This window comes from Chiloscyllium plagiosum, chromosome 4 (genome assembly GCF_004010195.1).
Source record: "Chiloscyllium plagiosum isolate BGI_BamShark_2017 chromosome 4, ASM401019v2, whole genome shotgun sequence".
In the NCBI taxonomy this organism is placed as follows: domain Eukaryota; kingdom Metazoa; phylum Chordata; class Chondrichthyes; order Orectolobiformes; family Hemiscylliidae; genus Chiloscyllium; species Chiloscyllium plagiosum.
In genome coordinates, this window is record NC_057713.1 from 51,489,002 (window position 1) to 51,511,646 (window position 22,645).

Genomic DNA, 22,645 nt, shown 5'->3' on the forward strand with positions numbered 1-22,645 from the left:
CTAGCCCACTCCCCTCAACTCCCATCTCCTTTCCCACAGCTCTCCAATTATTTTCTGTTCAAATCCTTATCCTTTTGAAAACCCTGATTCTGACTGCCTCCACCACACTTCCAGGTAAATGCAGTCAGGTCCTAACAACTTACTGTACTAAAAGATTTTTCATTGTTAATCCAGTTCGACCTCACTTTTCATATCCCTCAATTTCATGAATTATTTGGATGGTGAAGAGTATGCTCAAACATAATGTTAGTGCATCTTTCTGGCAAAGATGCAACAAACCAATTTTACCCACAGTGTATTAAAAGAATAAGTGGGAAAAGCAGGAAGAGGCTATTGAGTTGAATGATCAGCCACAAACATAATGAATACCGCAGCAGGCTTGGAAGGACCAAATTGCCTATTTGTTTGTTTCTATGTATTGGTGACAATTCACTAGAGTTTCAAAGGAATGAGAGGGAATCTGACTGAAATGTCTAACATTCTGACAAGGCTGGACAAATTAGATGCAGGGAAAAGTCTAGACAAGTCGAGAACCGGGGTCACAGTCTCAGGATACAGCATAGGCCATTTACGATTGAGATGGGGAAAAATATTCTTTACTCAAACAGTACTGAACCTGAGGAATTCTTGACAACAGAAGACTGTGGAGGCCAGGTCACTGAATATATTCAAGAAAGAGATAAAGTTTAGATTTTAAGGACATCAAGTATTATGGGGAGGAAGTAGGAATATAGCATTAAGATAGGGGACCAGCCATGATCATTAGGAATGGTGCAGCAGGCTAGAAGGGCCGAGTAGTCTTCTCCTGCTCCTTGTTTCTATAATTATGCAGCAGAATGGTGATGTCCAAATAAGACATGTGCAATACTTAACAAATCATTAATACTGATTTGGTCTTGTGTTGCTAATAGCAATGTTGTTATCTGTGTTTATAATTTTCTACTTGTCCACAGGCCTAATGCCACTTTATCCCTAGTTATGTGTTTATTAATTTAAGATAGGACAATGTGATTGACTTTTGTTTGGGTAATTTGGTTTAGATTTAATCTGTACATTTTCAGCAAGCTGAGGAGCCTCAGATATTCCTTGAATAGAAGAACACACGAACCAGGAGCAGGAACGGGCAATTCAGCCCTTTGAGACTGCTCGGCTAAAACAAACCTGTTTTCACTTCAGCCTCAACTCCAGTTTCCTGCCCACTCCTTTCCTGGTGATGACATTTTTCCTATTGTAACCTATTCATTGTGTGCAGTTGATAAATTCTCTGACAGAGAGGAAGAGGTCACCAGGAAAGAGCTGAGGAAAGATCATTTACCACAGTTATAGAATACTCTAAAGTTGTCTATTGGGCCAAGATATCCATTTTCCAAGATACCTCTTTAATCTAGGCATGACCCCTCTTTCAGCCATGAGTACTGCATCCTGCTGTGAAACCACAATCATCACTGCTACCCTGTAATATTTGGTACATATAAGGAAAATGATACTTCATTCAAGTAGCAGTAACTGTGCATTATGCAGAGCTTATAATTTCAAGCAAGTTTATGCTCAGACATGATAAATAGCTGTCGTCTGAATTGAAGAAGTCTCCCTTCTCTTTACATTTGATGTCTGAAATTGGTGTTGGATTTATTTGAAGATATTCCAATGTGTTAAAAGCAACTCTGTGAAGCATTATGCCTTAGCAGGGTTTGATTTTGTTGTTCCCTTTGAGAATGTGAGTTTATTTACTTCTTTAGTTATCAGGCTGGAGTCCGCAGACCTCCATTGTTTGTAAAGACTTTCTGGGGGTCGGTGAAATAATATAAATGCATCCAATTGCTGTGATGACATAGGTAAACGCCTGTTACATTTTGTTGACCATCACAATTAATAGTGATGACCCAATGGCAGAAAAGTCTCAGTGTATGCAGTGTGTCTGCAATATTCTAATTCAGAAAGGATGGCTAACCGCAATGGGTAAAGAGAAGTCTGAAACACTCAGAATTGTGCAGTGAGTAAGTGAGAAGATTAGATTAGATTAGATTAGATTACTTACAGTGTGGAAACAGGCCCTTCGGCCCAACAAGTCCACACCGACCCGCCGAAGCGCAACCCACCCATTCCCCTACATTTACCCCTTTTACCTAACACTACGGGCAATTTAGCATGGCCAATTCACCTGACCTGCACATCTTTGGACTGTGGGAGGAAACCGGAGCACCCGGAGGAAACCCACGCAGACACGGGGAGAATGTGCAAACTCCACACAGTCAGTCGCCTGAGTCGGGAATTGAACCCGGGTCTCTGGCGCTGTGAGGCAGCAGTGCTAACCACTGTGCCACCGTGCCGCCCAAGAGAAGTAACAGGTTACAAATGAAACAGTGTTAGTGTACCCTACAGGCACTTTCAAGCTGCTTCAAACTCCAGGAAGATATGGGGTGTCATTATGTATTATCTGGGCATTTTATTGCAGGTTTCAGCAAGAGAGGGGTATAAAGTTTTCACATCACCAATTATATCAACGTACATGAATCAGATATCCCCAGTAGAATTTCACACAGTTCGTTTAATAGGACACTGGTGGCTTTCATGTTCCAAAACATAAATCTGCAAGATATCTATTGCACTATAACTTAAATCGAAAATCTGTGACTAATACATTTAGAAAGGGATCCTTAATCAAAAAATGTTTGAGAACCAATAATCTAGTGTGTGAAATCAAGAAAGGAAACAATTATCAATGTTGTTGAAACACATGGGATAATATAGTCAATATCAATAGGTAAAATCCAATAATGATTTCTACAGTACAGAAATTTTGAATATGAAAGATTAGGTCATCATGCCTGTACCAATACTAGTTTGATGTTAGTGCTTCAACATTAATCATGTTAAGACCACAGGATGTAGGAACAGAAGCAGGCTATTCAGCTCATCATGTCTGCTCTCTTTTCAAGGAGATCGTGGCTGATCTGATAATCATCAACTCTACTTTCCTGCATTATCTGTATTACTCTTGATTTCCTTACTGATGAAAAATCTGTCTACCTCAGCCCTGAATATACTTAATGTCCCTGTCTCAACAGCCCTTAGTGGTAAAGAAATCCAGATTCACTACCCTTTGAGAAAGAAAATTTCCCCTCACCTCTGTTGAACATGCAATGCCTCATTCTGAAGTTATGGTCTCCGATCTTAGACTGCCCCATAAGGGGAAACAACCTTTCCAAACCTAGCCGTCAGGTCCCGCAACAGTCCTGCATGTTTCAATATGGTCACCCTTTCATTCTTCTAATCAACAAGGAGTACATGCCCAACCTACTCAACCTCCCCTCATAAGACAGTCCCTCCAGGCCTGGTATCAGCCTCAAGTATCTTCCTTGGACTGCTCCTAATTCCAGTATATTCTTTCTTAGATAAGAGGCCCAAAACTCTTCAAAGTATTCCAGCTATGGTCTGACTAGTATCTTGTATAACTTTAGCAAAATCTCCCTAACGTTTATAATCCACTCCCTTTGAAATAAAGGCCAACATTCCGTTTGCCTTCTCTATTACCTGCTGAACTTGGAAGCCAGCTTTTTGTGCTTCATGGTTGAGGACTCCTAAATTTCTCTGTTCTATTGCTTTCTGCAGTCTTCCTCCATTTAAATAATATTCTTCTGGTAATCTATTCTTCTTGCCAAAGTGCATAACCTCACGCCACCCTACATTATATTCCATTTGCCAAGCTTTTGCTCACTTGCTCAATCCATCTATATCTCTCTGCAGACTCTTTGTAACACCCTCAGCACTTGCCTTCCCACCTTTTGTTATTGGTCCTCACCCTGAACAACTTCTCTTTCCAATCCTCCCACTTCCTCCAAACGAAAGGAGTAGCCATTTTGTTATTGTCATTCACAAACTTGGCTTCAGTACATTCACTTTCCTCATTCAAGCAATTAATATATATTGTAAATAACTAAGGCCCCAGCACTGATCCTTGTGGTACTCCACTAGTTACAGGTTGCCATCCTGACATGCTACCTTTCCCCAAACACTCTGTCTTCTCTGTCAATCCTCTATCCATGCTAATACACTAGTTCCAAGACCATAGGCTCTTTCTTATTAAGTAGCCTAATCTGTGGTACCTTATCAGACGCCTTGTACCCAAGACAGTCAGCACAGTGGACAATTTCCTCTGCAAAACCCAAAGCTATCATCACAGAATGATAAACAAAGCTGGTCTTAAAATCAAACTTGGTCTCAACCTAACTTCCAGGCGCAACCTATCTCCTCAACCTCCTAGCATCCCCCAATCCCACTCTAAAACCAAGGAATTTTTTCTGCAGACCCCCATGATGCTTTTGCCTGATCTGATAGTGTGCCCTTCCACTCTAATCATATTCTGAGGCAACTCTCAGAGGCTAGACAGTATGGAAAATATAGAGCATGAAAGCATGGGTAGGGTTAAAACATGAAGACCATTGGCGATCTGTTGCAAGGGGTCTGTGGAATGTTACACTAGTCAAAAGGTCACTGTGGCAGGATGGGATAAGAATAGTGGAATGCTCCTACACCAATTAGCAGAGTAAGGTTGGGGCTGAAAGGTCACTATGGCAGGCTGAGCCAACGACAGTTAGTAAAGTTAGCCTCACCTGCTAAATATCATCATGGCAGGTTGGGACAGGTTGTGACAATAAATATTTAGGACAAGACATTAAATATTTAATTAATAGTTAGTACAATCAGCCTGCTTGAGACCCTAGACAATAAATATCTAATCAGTAGTTAGTAGAGTCAGTCTGCTTGAGACACTTGACGGTAAAATATCTAATCATGACATTAAAATAAAATTAAGTAGGGTCTGGGAAGGAAGACCATTGTTGCAGAGGTGACAGTAAAATGTCTAATCGTGACATTAGAATAATATTAAGTAGAATGTAGGAAAACACATAGTGGCAGAACTATAGAGATAATGGGAACTAACATCATTGGTTTATTGTATAGTTGGAGTGAGGTAATTCTGATTAACACAGTTGGACATGCTGATAAGCTAACAAAAACATGATAAAACAGGTACAAAGAGCCACGGATCTTGAGGTTGGGGGCATTCACGAATTTGCTTTCTGAGTGTCACGGCTTTTGTTTGCAAATAAAAGACCTACTCCTGAAGAACTCTCCGTGTCTCCTGATGATTCTCTACATTTTCTCGACGACAACAGCCAGCGTGCATAAAATTATTGTCAACAGCATGACTGGGGTGGATTTGAAACCTGCTTCCTTACCCCAGCTATGTTAAGGGGTCATCGCACTGTCGGTAAGAAACTGCCTTCGAGCAGAGATTTCAAGAAGAAACAACCCTGACTATATGATAACTCTTCATTAAGCAATTGGGAGGAAGAAAACTGTCTTGTAGATTATAACAAACAGGATTGATGAGGGCAGAGCGGTAGATGTGATCTATATGGACTTCAGCAAGCCGTTCAACAAGGTTCCCCATGGGAGACTGGTTAGCAAGGTTAGATCTCACAGAATAAGGGAGAACTAGCCATCTAGATACAGAACTGGTTCAAAGGTAGAAGAGATAGTGGTGGTGGAGGGTTGTTTTTTCAGACTGGAGGCCTGTGACCAGTGGAATGCCACAAGGATCGGTGCTTGATCCACTATTTTTTTGTCATTTATATAAACGATTTGGATGTGAGTATAAGAGGTATAGTTAGTAAGTTTGCAGATGACACCAAAATTGGAGATGTAGAGGACGGCGAAGAATATTACCTCAGATTACAACAGGATCTTGACCAGATGGGCCAATGGGCTGAGAAGTGGCAGACGGAGTTTAATCCAGATAAATGCGATGTGCTGCATTTTTGGAAAGCAAATCTTAGCAGGACTTATACACGTAATGGTAAGGTCCTAGGGAGTGTTGCTGAACAGAGACTTTGGAGTGCAGGTTCATAGCTCCTTGAAAGTGGAGTCGCAGGTAGATAGAATAGTGAAAGTGGTGTTTGGTATGCTTTCCTTTATTGGTCAGAGTATTGAGTACAGGAGTTTGGAGATCATGTTGTGGCTGTACAAGACATTGGTTAGACCACTATTGGAATATTGTGTGCAATTCTAGTCTCCTTCCTATCGGAAAGATGTTGTGAAACTTGAAAGGGTTCAGAAAAGATTTACAAGGATGTTGCCGGGGTTGGAGGATTTGGGCTATAGGGACAGGCTGAACAGGCTGGGGCTGTTTTCCCTGGAGCATCGGAGGCTGAGGGGTGACCTTATAGAGGTTTACAAAATTATGAGGGGCATGGATAGGATAAATAAACAAAGTCTTTTCCCTGGGGTAGGAGAGTCCAGAACTAGACAGCATAGGTTTAGGGTGAGAGGGGAAAGATATAAATGAGACCTAAGGGGCAACTTTGTCACACAGAGGGTGGTACGTGTATGCAATGAGCTGCCAGAGGATGTGGTGGAGGATGGTACAATTTAAAAGGCATTTGGATGGGTATATGAATAAGAAGGGCTTAGAAGGATATGGGCCAAGTGCTGGCAGGTGGGACTAGATTGGGTTGGGATATCTGGTCGGCATGAACGGGTTGGACCAAAGGGTCTGATTCCGTGCTGTACATCTCTATGACTCTATGACTTTATATGGGAAAGTTTAACCTGTCTACAAAATGTTCAAATTCAATGTCAAGTTTTGCCCAAAATTGTTCCTTACACTGAACATTAATCACTTTTATCATGAAGCAGAAAACATGCAGCCAGAAAAAAGAGCACATGCAGTCATTTATCTCCAGCGCTGAAGAACTAAAGGAGTGGTTGAAATTGGAGCTTTCAGTTAAATATTGGCAGATTGTCAGAAATGAGTTAAATTCTTTCAACTGGGTAAAACTTCCTCTGTGCAAACACTAATTGTTCTGAATTTTATATTAGCTTTGGTATTCTGAGAGGATTTTAGTTCAAATGATGGACATGTGTTCTTTGGCGAGTTACCACATCAAACAAAACCAATAAATAAACTAAGCAAGTCACTGACTAGACTTAACTTACAGTACCATATACAAGGTAGTTTATTCATTTTTAAGCACTTAATTATTTATGTAAATTCCACTCCAGCAACCAAGGAATGACTCAAACAGACAAAGCAGATGCCAATTCCAGATCGCAGTGAAAACTCTCTATCTCAGTGTATAATGATGATTATGATACATTGGTGATCTAGATAAGCAACAAGGAAGGATTTATAAGGAACAACTTACCAATAATTAATCTACAGTTTTGCAAAATTGTCCCTAATTTAGTATTATCTTCTTTTGTAATCATTTAAAATAATAATCAGGTACAAATCATAATCTTACTAAGATTCCTTTGTCTTGGGGCAGAAGATGGCAGTGGAAAATTTGCAGTCTGTTGTGACCAGCCATTCTTGCAATCTTCACCCTTATATCCAGGGCAACACCTCCACTCTAGTTGAGTCACCACCTTGTATGCAACCTTATATAGAGGACGGAAATGTGTGCGATATCTAATTCAAAAAACATATGAAGAAAATTGTACACATGGAAATGTATATAGCAACTTAAACATCTTTTACTTACTCCAATATGTTCGATTAAGAAAACACCGATTGTTCAGACCCTTTTTCAGAATTAGGACATCCAATTCCTCTATATGGTGGAGTGATAGTCTGAGTCATTGCTTTTGCATCCCACTTCAGACTGAAAGTGCATGCACAATATGGTCAAACAGGCTGAGCATCAATCTCTAAATTGTTTTTAGCAAGGAATAAGACTGAAAAAGACTGCTGGTCAGTCACATAATGGAAAGAAAATTGAAGCCTCTGCCATCACTGTTCTTAGCTCTGGACTACTTTACGTACATAAAGCTGTATGTTTCAGCAGCAACTTGATCACATTGGATTAGCTGGGGTTCAATCCATGCTTTGGCTGAGGAGGACGGGCCTATCTCTTTTCCCTACACTTGGTGAGATTGTGGTATTGTGGGTCAGGCCTGAAGTAAAAGATTTCTGATAAGGTTTTAATGAATCTTCATTAATTCCTTTCTATGGTTTCACCATGTTTTAAAATCAGAATTATATGTTTTATTCTTCAGTTGTACAGCCAATTTACAGGTTTAGCATATTTCCAGTGCTTACTTTTAATGGATTATGTATAAATTGCAAAGTAGTTTTCTTTTTCCTTTTTAAATCTACCATCCTTTCCTTTAAAGTTTCCTTAGCTACTTTGTTCCTTCATTCTATTTAGTATCTTATCACTTAAAGTATGGCCCAGAGTGTATAGCTCCAACAATGGTAGAATTGTCAGTGTTCCCCAATCATGATTGACAGCAACTTTTGCCAAGATATGCACAGGTGAATGTGAAAATCTACAAGTTTTTGTCAGTGATTCCATACTTGTCCACAGAATGCCTAGTTGAAGTCTCCACAGACTGCAATCAATTAGAAATCATAAAACTGATGAGAACTTCCATTTTCTCACTATTAGTCTGGCTGCAAAAAACTCCAAGAAAGTTGTATCTTGTTAAATGAAGTGTAATTAGGATTTTAACAGCATACTAAGTTCATAATTATTGCTGAACAATTTGTCTAATATTGCAGAAATGAATTCTATGTTCATGTAATATCAAATTTCTCTTATGCTGGATAAAATTTGACTTTTCAATAAAATAATCAATACTTTTAAGTTGATTGACATTCCGGTTTCCAAAAAACCTTTGTATGTTCTAGTTTTTATTTCAATATGTCTAAAACGATATTAAAAAGAGACAGAGAAAGTGTTTTTAACTTTCAGCATTTGCTGCCTGTGAGAGTTTTTCAATGTAACATGGCTGCTTGGCATGCACCTCCTAGCCCTGATCCAGAGGATGGAAAGCAATGGCAAACCACCACTGACAAAACTGCCAAGCAAACAGCTCAGAATGAAGCAACATCAGCAGACATTAATTCAAGGATCTGCCTTTGGGAGGAGCAGACATGATATGATTTGGCTGCTTAACCTAGTTGCTCCTAGACTCCTGGGACTCACCTTGACTTGATGCCAGATAAATATACATCAAGAAAGATAAAATCCTTGTGCCAGACATCACTAAATTATTATGGGTCTTTTTTTGTAGATTAGTGGCAATTGTTGTTGCTTTGATTGGAGTGCAAAATTCAAGCATCATTTGCCGTCTCTTTTTCCAAAAATGTAGCACCAAATATTTCTATGTTTGAACTGTATTTGCCACCGACAATACTCATTTAACTAAACATTTACATGCTCCTGCAATTTTGCTCAAATCTACCATGCCTCCAAATATAGTATCAGCAAACTTTAATAACATTTCTTATTTCTGTGTTTAAATAATTAATCCAACTGGAAAGCAAAAGTTAATCCCAGTCAATATTATCTATGCTTAAACATATTTCATTAGGGCACACTGTGATCATCTGAGGAGCAAGTGCATGGGTTAAATGTAATTCAAACAAGCATTAATGTTGCTGATAAACATAATTTCATTCAACAAAAAAAGGCGCAAGTCTCTATTTAATCATAGGAAATTAAGACTGGATGAAGTTGCAGCGGGTGACTATTCTGGAGATAGTGATCATAATACAATAAGATTTTGCATCATTATGGAAAAGGACAAAGATAAAGCAGGAGGAAAAGTTCTATACTGGGGAAAGGCAAATTTTAGAAATTTGACAGATGTTCTGGCAAAAGAGGACTAATCACATCTACTTGAAAGAAAGTCAGTGGCAAATCAGTGCGAGGTATTCAAAACCACAGTTGCCAAACAAAGAAACAGAATGGTCCTACCAAATCTGGAGTCCCTTGATTATTCAAAAGCATACAGGCAGGATAAAGTAGACATATAGAATGCATGACAATATTTTGAAACCTAAAATTTTAGGAAGCTCAGAGCAGTATAGGAAGTATAGGATAAAGTGAAGAAGGAAATTAGGAAATCAAAGAGGATATCAAGAAAACTGACCAATAAAATTCAGAAAAATCCAAAGTTGTTTGACAAGTCCATTAAGTACCAGATGATGACTAAGGAACTGGTAGGGACCATCAGAGATGCACACGATAGCTTCTACATGGATGTGGGCAGGGTTCTAAATGAGTATTTTGTCTCAGTCTTCACAAAGTAATTAGGCAAATGTTTTATTTAAAAAGGAAGAATGTGAATTTGTTTTTAAATTAGCATAATGAGAAGGAAAGTACTGGAGGGACAGACCTAATTGAAAGCAGCTAAATTTCCAGGACTGGAGGAATTGTATTCCAGGCTGCTAAAGGAAGCTGGTGAGGAAAGAGCAGACAACCTGAGGATCATTTTCCAATTGTCGCTAGGTATTGGTGAGGTACCATAGGATTGGAGGCCTGCAAGTTTTGTACTATCATTTAAAAAGGATGCAAGAGATAATTATAGGCTGGTAAATCTGACCTCAGTGGTGGGCAAGTTACTGGAGTCAATACAGAGTGACAGAATTAACTGTTACTTGAAGGGATCCACAGATTAATCAGCCTGTTTTTTGAGGGGAGTTATGATTTATTTTTTGCGACTTAATTTAATCTGTTGAGGAAGTAACAATGATTGGTGAGAGTGGATACTGTCGACATAGATTTTCATAAGGTCCCACATGGCAGACTGTCAAGAAAAATTAAAGCCTATGTGGTGAGCTCGATCCAAAACTGCCTCAGCTACAGGAACAAAAAAGGGTATTGGGGTAATCAGCAATGGCTGTCTTCTACCCCTGAATGAAAAGCAATTTCCAGTAGTGTTCCATAGGGCTCAGTGTTGGTTCCCTTGCTGTTTGTGGTATATATTGATTATTTAGACTTAAATGGTATGATTGGGAAATTTACAGATGACACAAAAATTAGCTGGATAGTTGCTAGTGAAGAGGTAGGCTCATGACTCCAGGAAGATATCAATGGTTTGTTTAAATGGATAGAAAAGCAGCCACTGAAATTCAATCCAGAGAAGTGTGAGGTTATGCATTTGGGGCAGCAAAATAAAGCAAGAGAATACACAATAAATGAAAGGATGTTGAGAGGGATAGAGGAAGTGGGTGACCTTGAGGTGCATGTCCACAAGTTCCTGAAGGTGATAGGACAGATAGCTAAGGTGGCAAAGAAGACATATGAAACACTTTGCTTCAATGGATGAGGCATTAAATACAAAAGCAGGAACATGATGTTTGAATTATTTAAGACACAAGTTAGGTCACAGCTGGGGTTTTGTGTATGGTTTTGATCACCAGAGATTTACAAGAATGTTGCCAGGACTTGGAAATTGCAAGTATGAGGAAAGACTGGATACCCTAAGGTTGTTTATCTTCAAACAGAGGATGCTGAGAGATGACTTGATTGAGATGTAAAAATAATTAGGGGTTTGGATAGAGCAGACAGGGAAGACCTGCTTCTCCTCATGATTAATTACCAGAGGGCACAGATTTAAGGTGATTGGTAAAAGAATTCAAGGAAACATGGGGGAAAACCTTTTCACCAGAGAATGCTGGGTATTTGGAATTCACTGCCCAGTTTAGTGTTTGAGGTGTAAACCTTCAATTCATTTAAGAGGAACCTATATCTGCATCCAAAATGCTGCAATAGACCAGGTACTGGTAAGTGGGATTATAATGGACAGGTAGTTTATTTAGCCAGTATAGTCTCTTTATGTGCTGTAACTTTTCTGTGGTTCTATCTTCAATATGTATTTATAATATATTATTTTCTCTTTTGTTCCATTTTATCGTCATGTATTTTATACAGATACACATACAAACATTATGTTTTAATCAATCTTGTTAATATTTGTTTTGTACTGAACACAGTTTAACTTTCAACATGATGGCAATTGGAAATGCAACCTCAGCAATACATTGAGGTAACCTCTAACATGGCACATTTGTTGCTGAATTATTTATCTTTCTCACACTTTTACCATGTTTCATAGAAACAAATGCATGCAGGATCAACACATTAATGAAGATCATTACTGAGTAACCATGAATAAATAGGAAAGGCATGAAACAAATTCCAGCCTGTTTACTATACCTTTTGATTATTGCATTGCATTGTTTAGACATAGTTACTTTGATTGAATGTCTATACTCTTCAGGATATACAAGATACACTCAAACAAAATAATGCAATGTTGCAAATTGTATTATGTGAACACCTCTGAAATACCGTTAGTCTGTACAGTGAAGTTGTGCAAGGTTTATATGTCTTCTTTCTCATTGTACTGTAGCAGTAATTTATATCTTATAAGATTAATCTAATTGATCTAAATACTTGTTGCCTATAATCAAAAGTCTCTGAAGCACAATAGTAGGTAAATCTATCTACCAAGTTGAGCTGTTTCAAGAACTTAAATTTCTAACTACCAAGCGGAGCTGCTTCACTTAAATTTCAGCACTTGAGTGGTTAACCATGCCTAATCTGCAAGTATTTATGTATAACGTTTTAATTATTTCCCTGCAGCTGATGTTTCTTGTAATTAGCTGAAGGGTATGGGGCCACAAATGATTAAAAGGTATTTCAATTTATAGCAATTCCTTCAGCTGCCCGTTCCAACTGGCTTCTTATCAGTTTTAATTACAGGGTTAAACCACAGAAATGCTCTGGAGAATTTGAAAGGATTTCCCTTGGAAAGTCTCCCTATCTGATCAAATCTTTTCCATTCAGGGAGGAACGTTTATATCAACACAGACATGGAACTTTTGCACTCAAGAGATACCAAGCAGAAGGGGATTATTTTAAAGCAGCATAGCTCCTTTTGAAACTGACTTTACAGTTTTTGATTTTTAAAAAAATTCAGATCTCAAATGTGATTCAAATGTTATAATGATTCACAACCGTACTCCTCTAGTGCCCTATTCCTGAAGGCAAGCCAGAAATAAAAGATGTGACTTTTATTTGCTCATTATCACACAGGGATGGGGTCAAGATGCAGTTGGATAGAAACAGACAGCTGTACTCAACCCATCCTGTTCCTAACTTACATAGAGGCCTGAATAAGGTAACACTTGCGTTACATGTTTTTGTTAGTAATTGAATGACAATGTCAGAGTTTATAGTGCCAACACTAATAACATTCATGGGCAGTACTTTAGGATCTCACAGCCTCCCAAGGTACTTCACAGCCAAGGAGGTACTTTTGAAGTTACATGCAAATTAATTAGAAAGGAAAAACTTTGTCATTTTTATGGTTTTAAAAAAACATGGAAGGTTTCAGCAACACCACAATGTTTCAGTGTTGTGATGTTATTGCAACATGGAGGAAATTATTAAGTTTTATGATGATAAAGTTTCTCTGGCAACTTTACAGAGGAGGCAGCCATTTTTAAACCACGCCATCCTCTGAAGCATTTTAACCGAATAAATTCTCATACTATTACTTCAAAGAAACGTCGTGGGTTTTAGAACAAATTACTAAAGTCTACATTTTCTTTCCAATTTTTACCCTTTTTTTCCTGAAGGAACTGGCTTCTAGAGAGGCTGTACACACCTATAAAACATCTGCTCATCTGTCGATAATTCACGTGAGTCTAGTCAATGAATGTTAGCATGCGATAACAGTTGTGAACATCTCAGCTAGTGTGATCCTTACTTAACCTTCACACACTTGCGTTTTTCTGGAGACTGCCTGAATAGCAATCAGGAGTGGAAATGCTGAATAATTTTCCATTTCTAAGTGAACGTTGCTGAGACTAACTGTTAAGGCACCTAACTCTGTCCTGTATGTGGAAGGAAAGATGGTCTCAATATTAAGAAGGAATATTTAAAGAATAATAGGTGATGGGCTTTCCCCTCCTCCAAGGCGAGAGTTGTTAAGGGATGTCAGCAGCACAGGAGGCATTTGCATTGATTGACAGGTGGCAAGGTTTCTGTTCCTCACTTTGGAGAAGTTCTTTTTCAGACAGCTCCCAATAGATCAGATGGCAGCGCCAATGTAGTCACAGCTATGCCAACAGGAGTAGTGGCCACTAGTGTGAATGCAGGCAATCTGCCTAACCTAAGCCAAGATAGAGGTAACATTGAAGATAGAAGATTAGAGCAGGAGGAGGCCATTCAGATTGTCACAGAGAAGACAGGAGAGGTTTTGGGGATAGAAAGAATGATCTGGGGGTCTTGATGGGGAAGGCAAGGGTTAAAGACATCCCAAGAACGCACAATGGCTCAGTGGTTAGCACTGCTACCTCACAGCCCCAGGGACCCAGGTTCAATTCTAACCTTGGGTGACTATCTGTGTGGAGTTTGCACGTTCTCTCTGTGTCTGTGCGGATTTTCTCTTGGTGCTCTGGTTTCCTCCCACACTCCAAAGACGTGCAGGTTAGGTGGATTGGCCATACTAAATTGCCTTGTAGTGTCCAGGGATGTGCAGGCTAGGTGGATTAGCTGAGGTAAATGTGAAGTTATGAGGATGTGGGTCTGCTTGGAATGCTCTTCAGAGGATCACTGAAGACTTGATAGGCCAAATGACCTCTGCCTGTAATATAGAGATTCTGTAACTCTACAAGGTGAAGTCAGGTAACACTTAGGATGGACCTTGATCAGGAAATAGGGACAGTAATGGAGTTTCCCCACTCTCTTTTTGTCCCCCAACCAGAGTCCAAATAGGGCAATCTGCACAGATATTAAACGCCCCCCCCACCCAAACCCACTACCACAGCACACCAACCTCCCCTGCTCATTGAGGCTGGATGTCCAATGTCTATAAGGGCAGCTAGTAGGGTAGGAAAGATGGACATCCCGACCTAGGTTTCTCATGCACACCTCCACCCCTGTAAATGGCTGACAGGAGTAGAGTGGGATCAGGGCGATGTTGGGAATTTCATGGCCCCTACCACAAACTCTTATAAGCAAATCCACCAGCAGCGGCCCATAGTATTCTGCCCTATGATTTAAATATCTCCAGAACCAAGAGCAATCTTTTTGGAAAGTTTTGACTTGCAACTCCAAATCTTGAATGTGGCACCAAATCCACACAGATTCTCAGGCCAGATTAATAATCTGTGTAATCAGCTAGTGACAATGGACCACAAAAAGTGATGATGATCTGGATTACAGACACACACTGGCCCCAAGAAATAACTGAGCTCTGTCCTTAAAGCACCAAACTGTGAGTCATTTATCTGACAACATAAACAGTGTTCTGTATCTGCAGTCACTAATCTGTGTTGTAGCCTCAATTCACGATGCCCACAAAAATTAATGACTGACAAGAGTCTGATCTTGGGTAAACAGACTCTTGCTATTACACAGAATTTGGTGAATGGGATTGAGCATAGTGAACCACCCATATGGATACTCTGGTTTCCTCTGTAACTTAATACTTCAATATATGCTAATGTGGACTACACATAGAAGATCAGAGATAAGCACAACTGAGAAGATGTCCTGTCACTATTTAAGGAGCAGAAGACATAGGTGCAGAAGTAAGCATTCAGCCTATCGATTCTGCTCGACCATTCAGTGACATCAATGAGATTAATCAGATAATCATCAACTCCACTTTCCTGCATTTTTGCCATAATCCTTGATTCCTTAAGGTTTAGAAATTTCTCTATTTTAGCACTTAATGACTTAGTCTCGTCAGCCCTCTGTGGTAAAGAATTCCACAGATCAACAACTCTCAGAGAAGAAATTCCTCCTTCTTTTTGTCATAAGAGGGTGACCCTTCACATTGGGTTTATACCCTCTGGTCCTTGACTTTCCCATAAGGGAAACAATTTTTCCACAATTACCCCGTCAAGCCCTCTAAGAATCTTATGTTTTATAAGACCACCATTCATTCGTCAAACTCCAAAGATTACAAGCCCAACCTAACCAATCCCTCTTCTTACATAATCCCTTCATTCCCAGGATCATACAAGTGAACGTTCTCTGGCCTGCCTCCAATACTAGTTCATATATTTCAATAAGGCTGCCTTTTGATCTTCTAATGTGGACTACACATAGAAGATCAGAGATAAGCACAACTGAGTGAGTATATTTAATGCTCTAAAATGTCTATGGTACACATAATCCTTTGAAGGTGTTTCATATCTAAAGTTTCAATAGTTCAGCTTGTGGAAGGGTTATACTCATGCATGTTTATATTGGTAAAACTTTTCTCATGTCAGTAACATTTCTGCGGGTCTCCCTGGGATAAGAGGGGCAGTGTTAGCAATCTGATAAACTTGGAATGACACATCCCTAAACTGACGTAAAAGTAGTTAAAAGGCTGAAAAGGGATGATACCTTTGCTTGAAGGCATTTAACACTCCCCGACCAATCTGCATTTGACACTGGCGCCAAAGGCCTTTGCAGTCAGGCAAGGTGGAGTGGGTTATGTTTGGAAGGGCGTGCTGGGGGCCTAGGGAGCGAATCGAAATATTTTCATGAGCACTGAAACGGAGATGATATCTGGATTTAGAGGAGGAGAAAGCCTCTTCAATTCCGCTGGCATTTACACTGAGCTAAACGGGCTGCAGGCATCAGTGGACGAATTCAATTTATGGGTTAATATCGCCACTCGGATATCAGAATTTCGCAGCGGGACCACACACCGTGGATCTGGGTGTTAACAGAGCCAAACCAAGGGCAATCCGTAATCGTATTTAATTTGACAAAAACAGCATTGTTTACGATTTTTCCTCTCGGTGCTTGGGGTTTGAAATAGAGAAGATACAGCAACAAATGGGTTGCAATCCTATGTTTACAGTAGTGGAGCCAAGAAAACTTAGTCCAGATGTTTAGCTATAAACATTTCGGGTTATAATAACGATTTATCAAGTGGGATGGTACATCGTTTTATTGTTGGATTTCAGTCGGTTGGTGACTCGGTGAATTAAGGAATGTATTAAAAAGGAGAATATAGTCTGGGTGTGATGCATGTTATATTTTGAGGAGAGACTGAATTTGTCCTGTGCCCTGTAATGTGCGCTATTCCAGGCCAAATCTTCGTGTTCCCTCCCTCAGCCTCCATCAACCGGAGCGGGTCGCTTCTTACTTACCGCACAGTAGGAGGGCAATTGAGCTGACCCCAGGGGCAGGGCTGGTATTCCGGCTTGATGTAACTTGCTGCACTGTCCAGCACCGAACATGTCACGTTCTTCTTCACTATGTAAGCACACCAGTTTCTGCAGGAGCGAGGAGACAACACACACACACACACAGACACATGAGAGCCAGAATGGACTGTAGATAACAGAGGCGCGGGTAAAGCTACTGGCGCGACAGTAAACCAGCTCCCCACACGGCAGAGAGCAAGGACACTCATTGTGAGGGAACGACTGGAGTGTGTGTGTGTGTGTGTGAGATACACTTTGAAACTGGCTCCACTCGCCAGTCAACCTTGGGCCAAGGAAACAAAGGTGAGGCAGAAGTTAAATATTCCACTTAGCATCAATTTAAATCAAGTTGCTCCCCATTTTAAAGTAAATATTTATATAAATAAATCCCACGGTTTATTTTGCCAGAAAGGTTAGATTAAATCAGAAGATGTTGAAATGAAGAAGAGTGAACACTCTTTGTGATCGTTGGTTTAAAAAAGTCACACCCTCCAGAGTGGTCTGGCCAAAGTGCTGGACTTATTTCCACCGCCTGAGCTCTTTCTGCCAAATATAATGGGAGACAGTATTGGAGTCTCCCGGTGCCTCAAATGTATGTATAGTCTTATGAGTAATAAATGTTAGATCTCCAATATGTGGAGACTGTTCAGAATCGAATTGCTCTAGTGACTACGTACGTGTACCAAAGTGTTTCTTTAATGAATAAGGAACATTTTTGACATTTAAAAAGAAACTGGACTTACTTGTTGCGTCCTGTGAGTCTGTTGGCAGCTTGCCGGGGTGGGGACCTGGCCGAGTACAGATGGTATCTGGAAGATGGAGGTGTAGCTTGTACATGGGACAGTAAAAAACTGATCAGAATCACAGAGAAGCTCAGCCAAACCGCCTCCCTCTCAACTCGTCTTCCGGTCATTGTAACGGGACAGTTTTCCAACATCCACTCTCTTCGGTAGAATTCGCGATCGCTTTAAGCAGAGACCACCGCCGAAGCTGCTGTGGGGAACTGCTGAAGGGAGCAGGCTCTGGCGGTCAGACTGGGAGTGGACTTGCCCTGTTTGAGGGGACGCCTCCGGCGTGGAGAAATGCGGGTTTTTCCTGTAGCCCTGAGCAGATTTTTTTTATACAATGACGTTAATCTTTCTACACTGGAGCTTCAGACACACCACTAGGAACTCTGCTCGTTTTTTTTAAAAAGAGAAAAAAAAACTTGGCTTAAGCCTCATCCCAAACTCTTGTTGGGAGGCTGCCTGGTAACCTCGCTACATCAGCATAGACAATGCTGTCGAAATCTGGAGCAGGGAAACGAGGTATAAAGAGACACAAGCCGTCAGGTGGAGGGAATGTGGATGGGATGCTAGTTCACTTTCTCCTGTGCTTCACGTCGCACCACGTCGGTTATGAAAGTAACTTTCCTATAAACCCAGAACGAGTTGCCAAGAAACTTTCAGTTTGGAACCAGCTCGCTGTAAATTGCAGATCAAAAATAGCACATTTGGAATCTTGGCAGAACAGCTCATTTATTTGGTAATTGTATTTAAATATGATATTTGACATAATAGTGAACCTTCCAAGGCTAACATTATATGGCATTTATCGAGATTTAACGGATGCTAATAAAAAAAAACAAAATGACTTTGGGCAGCAAAGCTCTGCTGATATCAAGAATAGTAAGGAACTCTATATAAGGAAATATGGTTCAACAGGGATCTGCCAGTTATGTATCTGTGCAAGCAACTTTACACAATAGGAAAAGCATGATGTACAAAATCAAAATGCTGCAGAGGCTGGAAATCTGAAACAAATACTGCTGTCCCGTGGCAGTCCATTAGCTCTACATTTATGTCTTTTAAAAACTGCAGCCTATTCAATTCAGTTTAAATGAATGATACCCTTGTGCTGACTCCCCTCATTTTGCTAAAATCGTGAAGAGACCTAATGTGATGTCACCATTCTAAATGAACCCAGTATTCATGCAAAAACTTTTAAGGCAAGAAATCACTTCCAGAAGTGGTTTGTACCCCACAGCAGTTTAGTATAAGTGCCGCCAAGTGTAAGGAATGTTTTCTTTTGAAAAACCACCTTGAAATTTTCAAAAAGTAATATTGAATATTTTTACTATGACATTCCCATTGTCTTCTCTTAACAGCAACATTTTAAGTGGCATTCAAAAGTTTAAAATAAACCTCTTACACAATAGTATGTTATCAGCAGACAGAATGGGACAAAACCTTACATGACAGCTAAGGAAACTTTCTATGATTAGATTAGATTACTTACGGTGTGGAAACAAGCCCTTCGGCCCAACAAGTCCACACCGACCCGCCGAAGCGCAACCCACCCATACCCCTACATTTACCCCTTACCTAACACTATGGGCAATTTAGCATGGCCAATTCACCTGACCTGCACATCTTTGGACTGTGGGAGGAAACTGGAGCACCCAGAGGAAACCCACGCAGACACGGGGAGAACGTGCAAACTCCACACAGTCAGTCACCTGAGGCGGGAATTGAACCCGGGTCTCTGGCGCTGTGAGGCAGCAGTGCTAACCACTGTGTCACCGTGCCGCCCACCTATGGAAGGTTCCATTCTTATTTATCACCAGAGAAACCAGCGACCACCAGAGAAACTTCTGAAATTACTTTCTTCCCACCTCTTACCATTACTGCTAGAGTCCTTCCCCTACTGATGATCTATACTTGCCCACTCCTTTTCAAGTAGTGAGGCAGGTTCAATTGTCGAACTCAAGGGGATATTGGATGATTATTTGGATGGAAATAATGCACAAGGGTATAAGGAAAAAGGAGATTGGCAGTACGCTCAGTTAAAGACCCAGCACAGACCCGAAAGGCCAAATGACCTCCTTCTGTGCCATCACAATTCTGTGCTCTATGATTTTCATCCACATGCTGCCGCATGGTGACACTACTTGAAAACACAATGCCAGGTAACATTTGGATGCTGATGACATCCAGTTCTACCCAGGTCTATGTTGGTAAACTCCTTTGCCAATGTTCAGCCCTGAATGAGATTAAATTTCTTCAAATTCAACCTTGGCAAGACTGAAGCATGTCTTTGTCACCCCACAATCTCCCTTTCTTGCTCATTGTTTTCATGTATGTCCCTAGCCATGTATTTAGGTTAAATCAGGCTGTTCACAATCCTCCAACCATATGGGATTAATATGGACTTCACCAGTTTCCTCATTTCCCCTCCCCCACCTTATCCCAGATTCAACCTTCCAGCTCAGCACCGCCTTCATGACCTGTCCTACCTGTCCATCTTCCTTCCCACCTATCCGCTCCACCTTTCTCTCTGACCTATCACCATTACTCACCCCTTTAGCTACCTATCGTGCTTTCAGCTACCTTCCCCAGCCCTCCCCCCCCCCCCTACCATTTATCTCTACCCTCTTGGCTCACAAGCCTCAATTCTGGTGAAGGGCTTATGCCTGAAATATTGATTCTCCCGCCCGTCAGATGCTGCCTGACTTGCTGTGCTCTTCCACTCTCTTGACCCTGATCTCCAACATCTGCAGTCCTCACTTTCTCCCTGTTCACAATCTTTTCTACCTTTGATGTTATTCATTTAGAGGATACGGGCTTCAATGGTAGGATCAGCATTTGCTGCCCATCACTAATTGCTCTCAAGAAGATTGTGGTAACCTGCCATTTTGAACCACTGCAGACCGTTTCGTGTAGGCACACTCATAATGCTGTTGGACAGTGAGTTCCAGGATGTTGAGCCAGCAATACCGAATCCAGGATGACGTCCAATTTGACTCTGAGCTAAACATCTGATACCTTTTCCTCTTCATCACAAAGAATATGAGCTCAATAATATTGATGATCCTTGTCCCTACCTTTAAACCCATCTGCCCCAAGAACCTCATCCGTACCCTTGTCACTATCGGAATTGACTGTTCAAAAACTCTTCATGCTGGTCTCCTACTTTCCACTCTCCATCCACAAACACCCATCCAAATTTTTCTTGTCTATTTTATTACTGACACTCAGTCCCCATGCTCACAAACCTACATTGACTATTATTAATATGGAATTTTCAATGGCATTTGATAAAGTTCATCAATAAGTCAAAACTCATAGAATTGGTGGCAAGTTAGTGACTTGGCTAAGAAGTTAGCTGAGTAGCAGGAGACAGTAGGGATAATCAGCTGTTACTCAAGTTGGCAGCATAAAGCAAATGGTATCTCATAAAGATCAAAATGATCACTGTACTCATTAGTGACTTGGATTTAAAGAAAAATCACACCAAAGTATAAATTTGCCAAGACAAAGGCAGGATGATACTATAAGCAATATTGACAGGACTGTAAAATTACAGGGAGATATTGCTAGATTAAATGAATAAGAAAAAAACTTTGGCAAAATAATTCACTTTTGGAAATTATGAGCTCATCCACTTTGGAGCTGAAAACGACAGAAACATGGGACAGATCATTAAGTTTGATGATTAGGTCCAGAAAAGCTTTGGAATACAGATCCTTATATCCAGAGGAATAAAATGCAAACTTCTAAGCACTGCAAACAGTTCTGGACCCCACCCCTTTGGCAGGATATTTTGACCCTTTTGGGATTGATCGATGCGTTGTCTCCGAAGGTAAAACTGCAGGAGATTAAACAACAGGTTTGTTGTCTGAAATTTAGAAGGTTTATGGGTGACTTTTTGAAGCTTTCAAGATGCAATATTAAGGGGACAGATTGGGAGAACAGGTCTAGAGCTTGGATACTGTTTCAGATTTAAAGTTAGACCTTTCAGGAGTGAAATGAGGAAACACTTCTTCACACAAAGGTATTGGAAGTTTGGAATTCCACAACCACCAGCTGATGGTAGGTGAATTGTTAATTTTGAAAGTGAGATGGATAGATTTTTGTTAGCTACAGGTATTAAAAAATATGGAAAAAGACTGGGATTGGGTCACAGATCAGCATGAGCTCACTGATTGGTAAAACAATTTTGAGAGACTAAATGTCCAACTGCTGCTGCCAAGATCCTATAACTGAACCTCATGATTCTACAATGGGGTATAATTTTATCAGAATATTTAAGATCGTGTATTACTGTCACTGCATTCTCTTAAGCGCATCAAAGCCGAGAAGGAGAATGAACTTTAAGAATATACTAACTCAAATCTGAACCTCAGGTGACTGAGGCGTCAGTGGGGGACCACTTTGGGGCCATCGACCATAATTCTATTAGATTTAAAATAATGATGGAAAAGGATAGACCAGACCTAAAAGTTGAAGTTTTAAATTGGAGAAAGGCCAATTTTTTTCGGTATTGGGCAAGAACTTTCGAAAGCTGATTGGGGGCAGATGTTCGCAGGTAAAGGGACGACTGGAAAATGGGAAGCCTTCAGAAATGAGATAACGAGAATCCAGAGAAAGTATATTCCTGTTAGACAGGGAATGCTGGATGACTAAAGAAATTGAGGGTTTGGTTAAGAAAAAGAAGGAAGCATAAGTAAGGTATAGACAGGATAGATCGAGTGAATCCTTAGATGAGTATAAAGGAAGTAGCAAGATACTTAAGAGGGAAATCAGGAGGGCAAAAAGGGGACATGAGATAGCTTTGGCAAATAGAATTAAGGAGAATCCAAAGAGTTTT

At 40.3% G+C, this 22,645-nt stretch overlaps 1 protein-coding gene across 1 annotated transcript in view; it reads right to left on the minus strand.

Annotated features, from left to right (window-relative positions):
- The window catches only part of LOC122549042 (EMILIN-2-like), an 86,571-nt gene extending 68,099 nt beyond the window's left edge, over window positions 1–18,472 (minus strand). The window contains exons 1-3 of the mRNA XM_043688216.1: window positions 17,761–18,472; window positions 16,961–17,086; window positions 7,311–7,477 (exon numbers count right to left, since the gene is read on the minus strand). Of these exons, the coding sequence (XP_043544151.1) occupies window positions 7,311–7,477; window positions 16,961–17,086; window positions 17,761–17,954 (487 nt within the window). The 5' untranslated portion in view covers window positions 17,955–18,472. The remainder of the gene's footprint in view (window positions 1–7,310; window positions 7,478–16,960; window positions 17,087–17,760) is intronic.
- Between the last annotated feature and the right edge of the window lie 4,173 nt (window positions 18,473–22,645).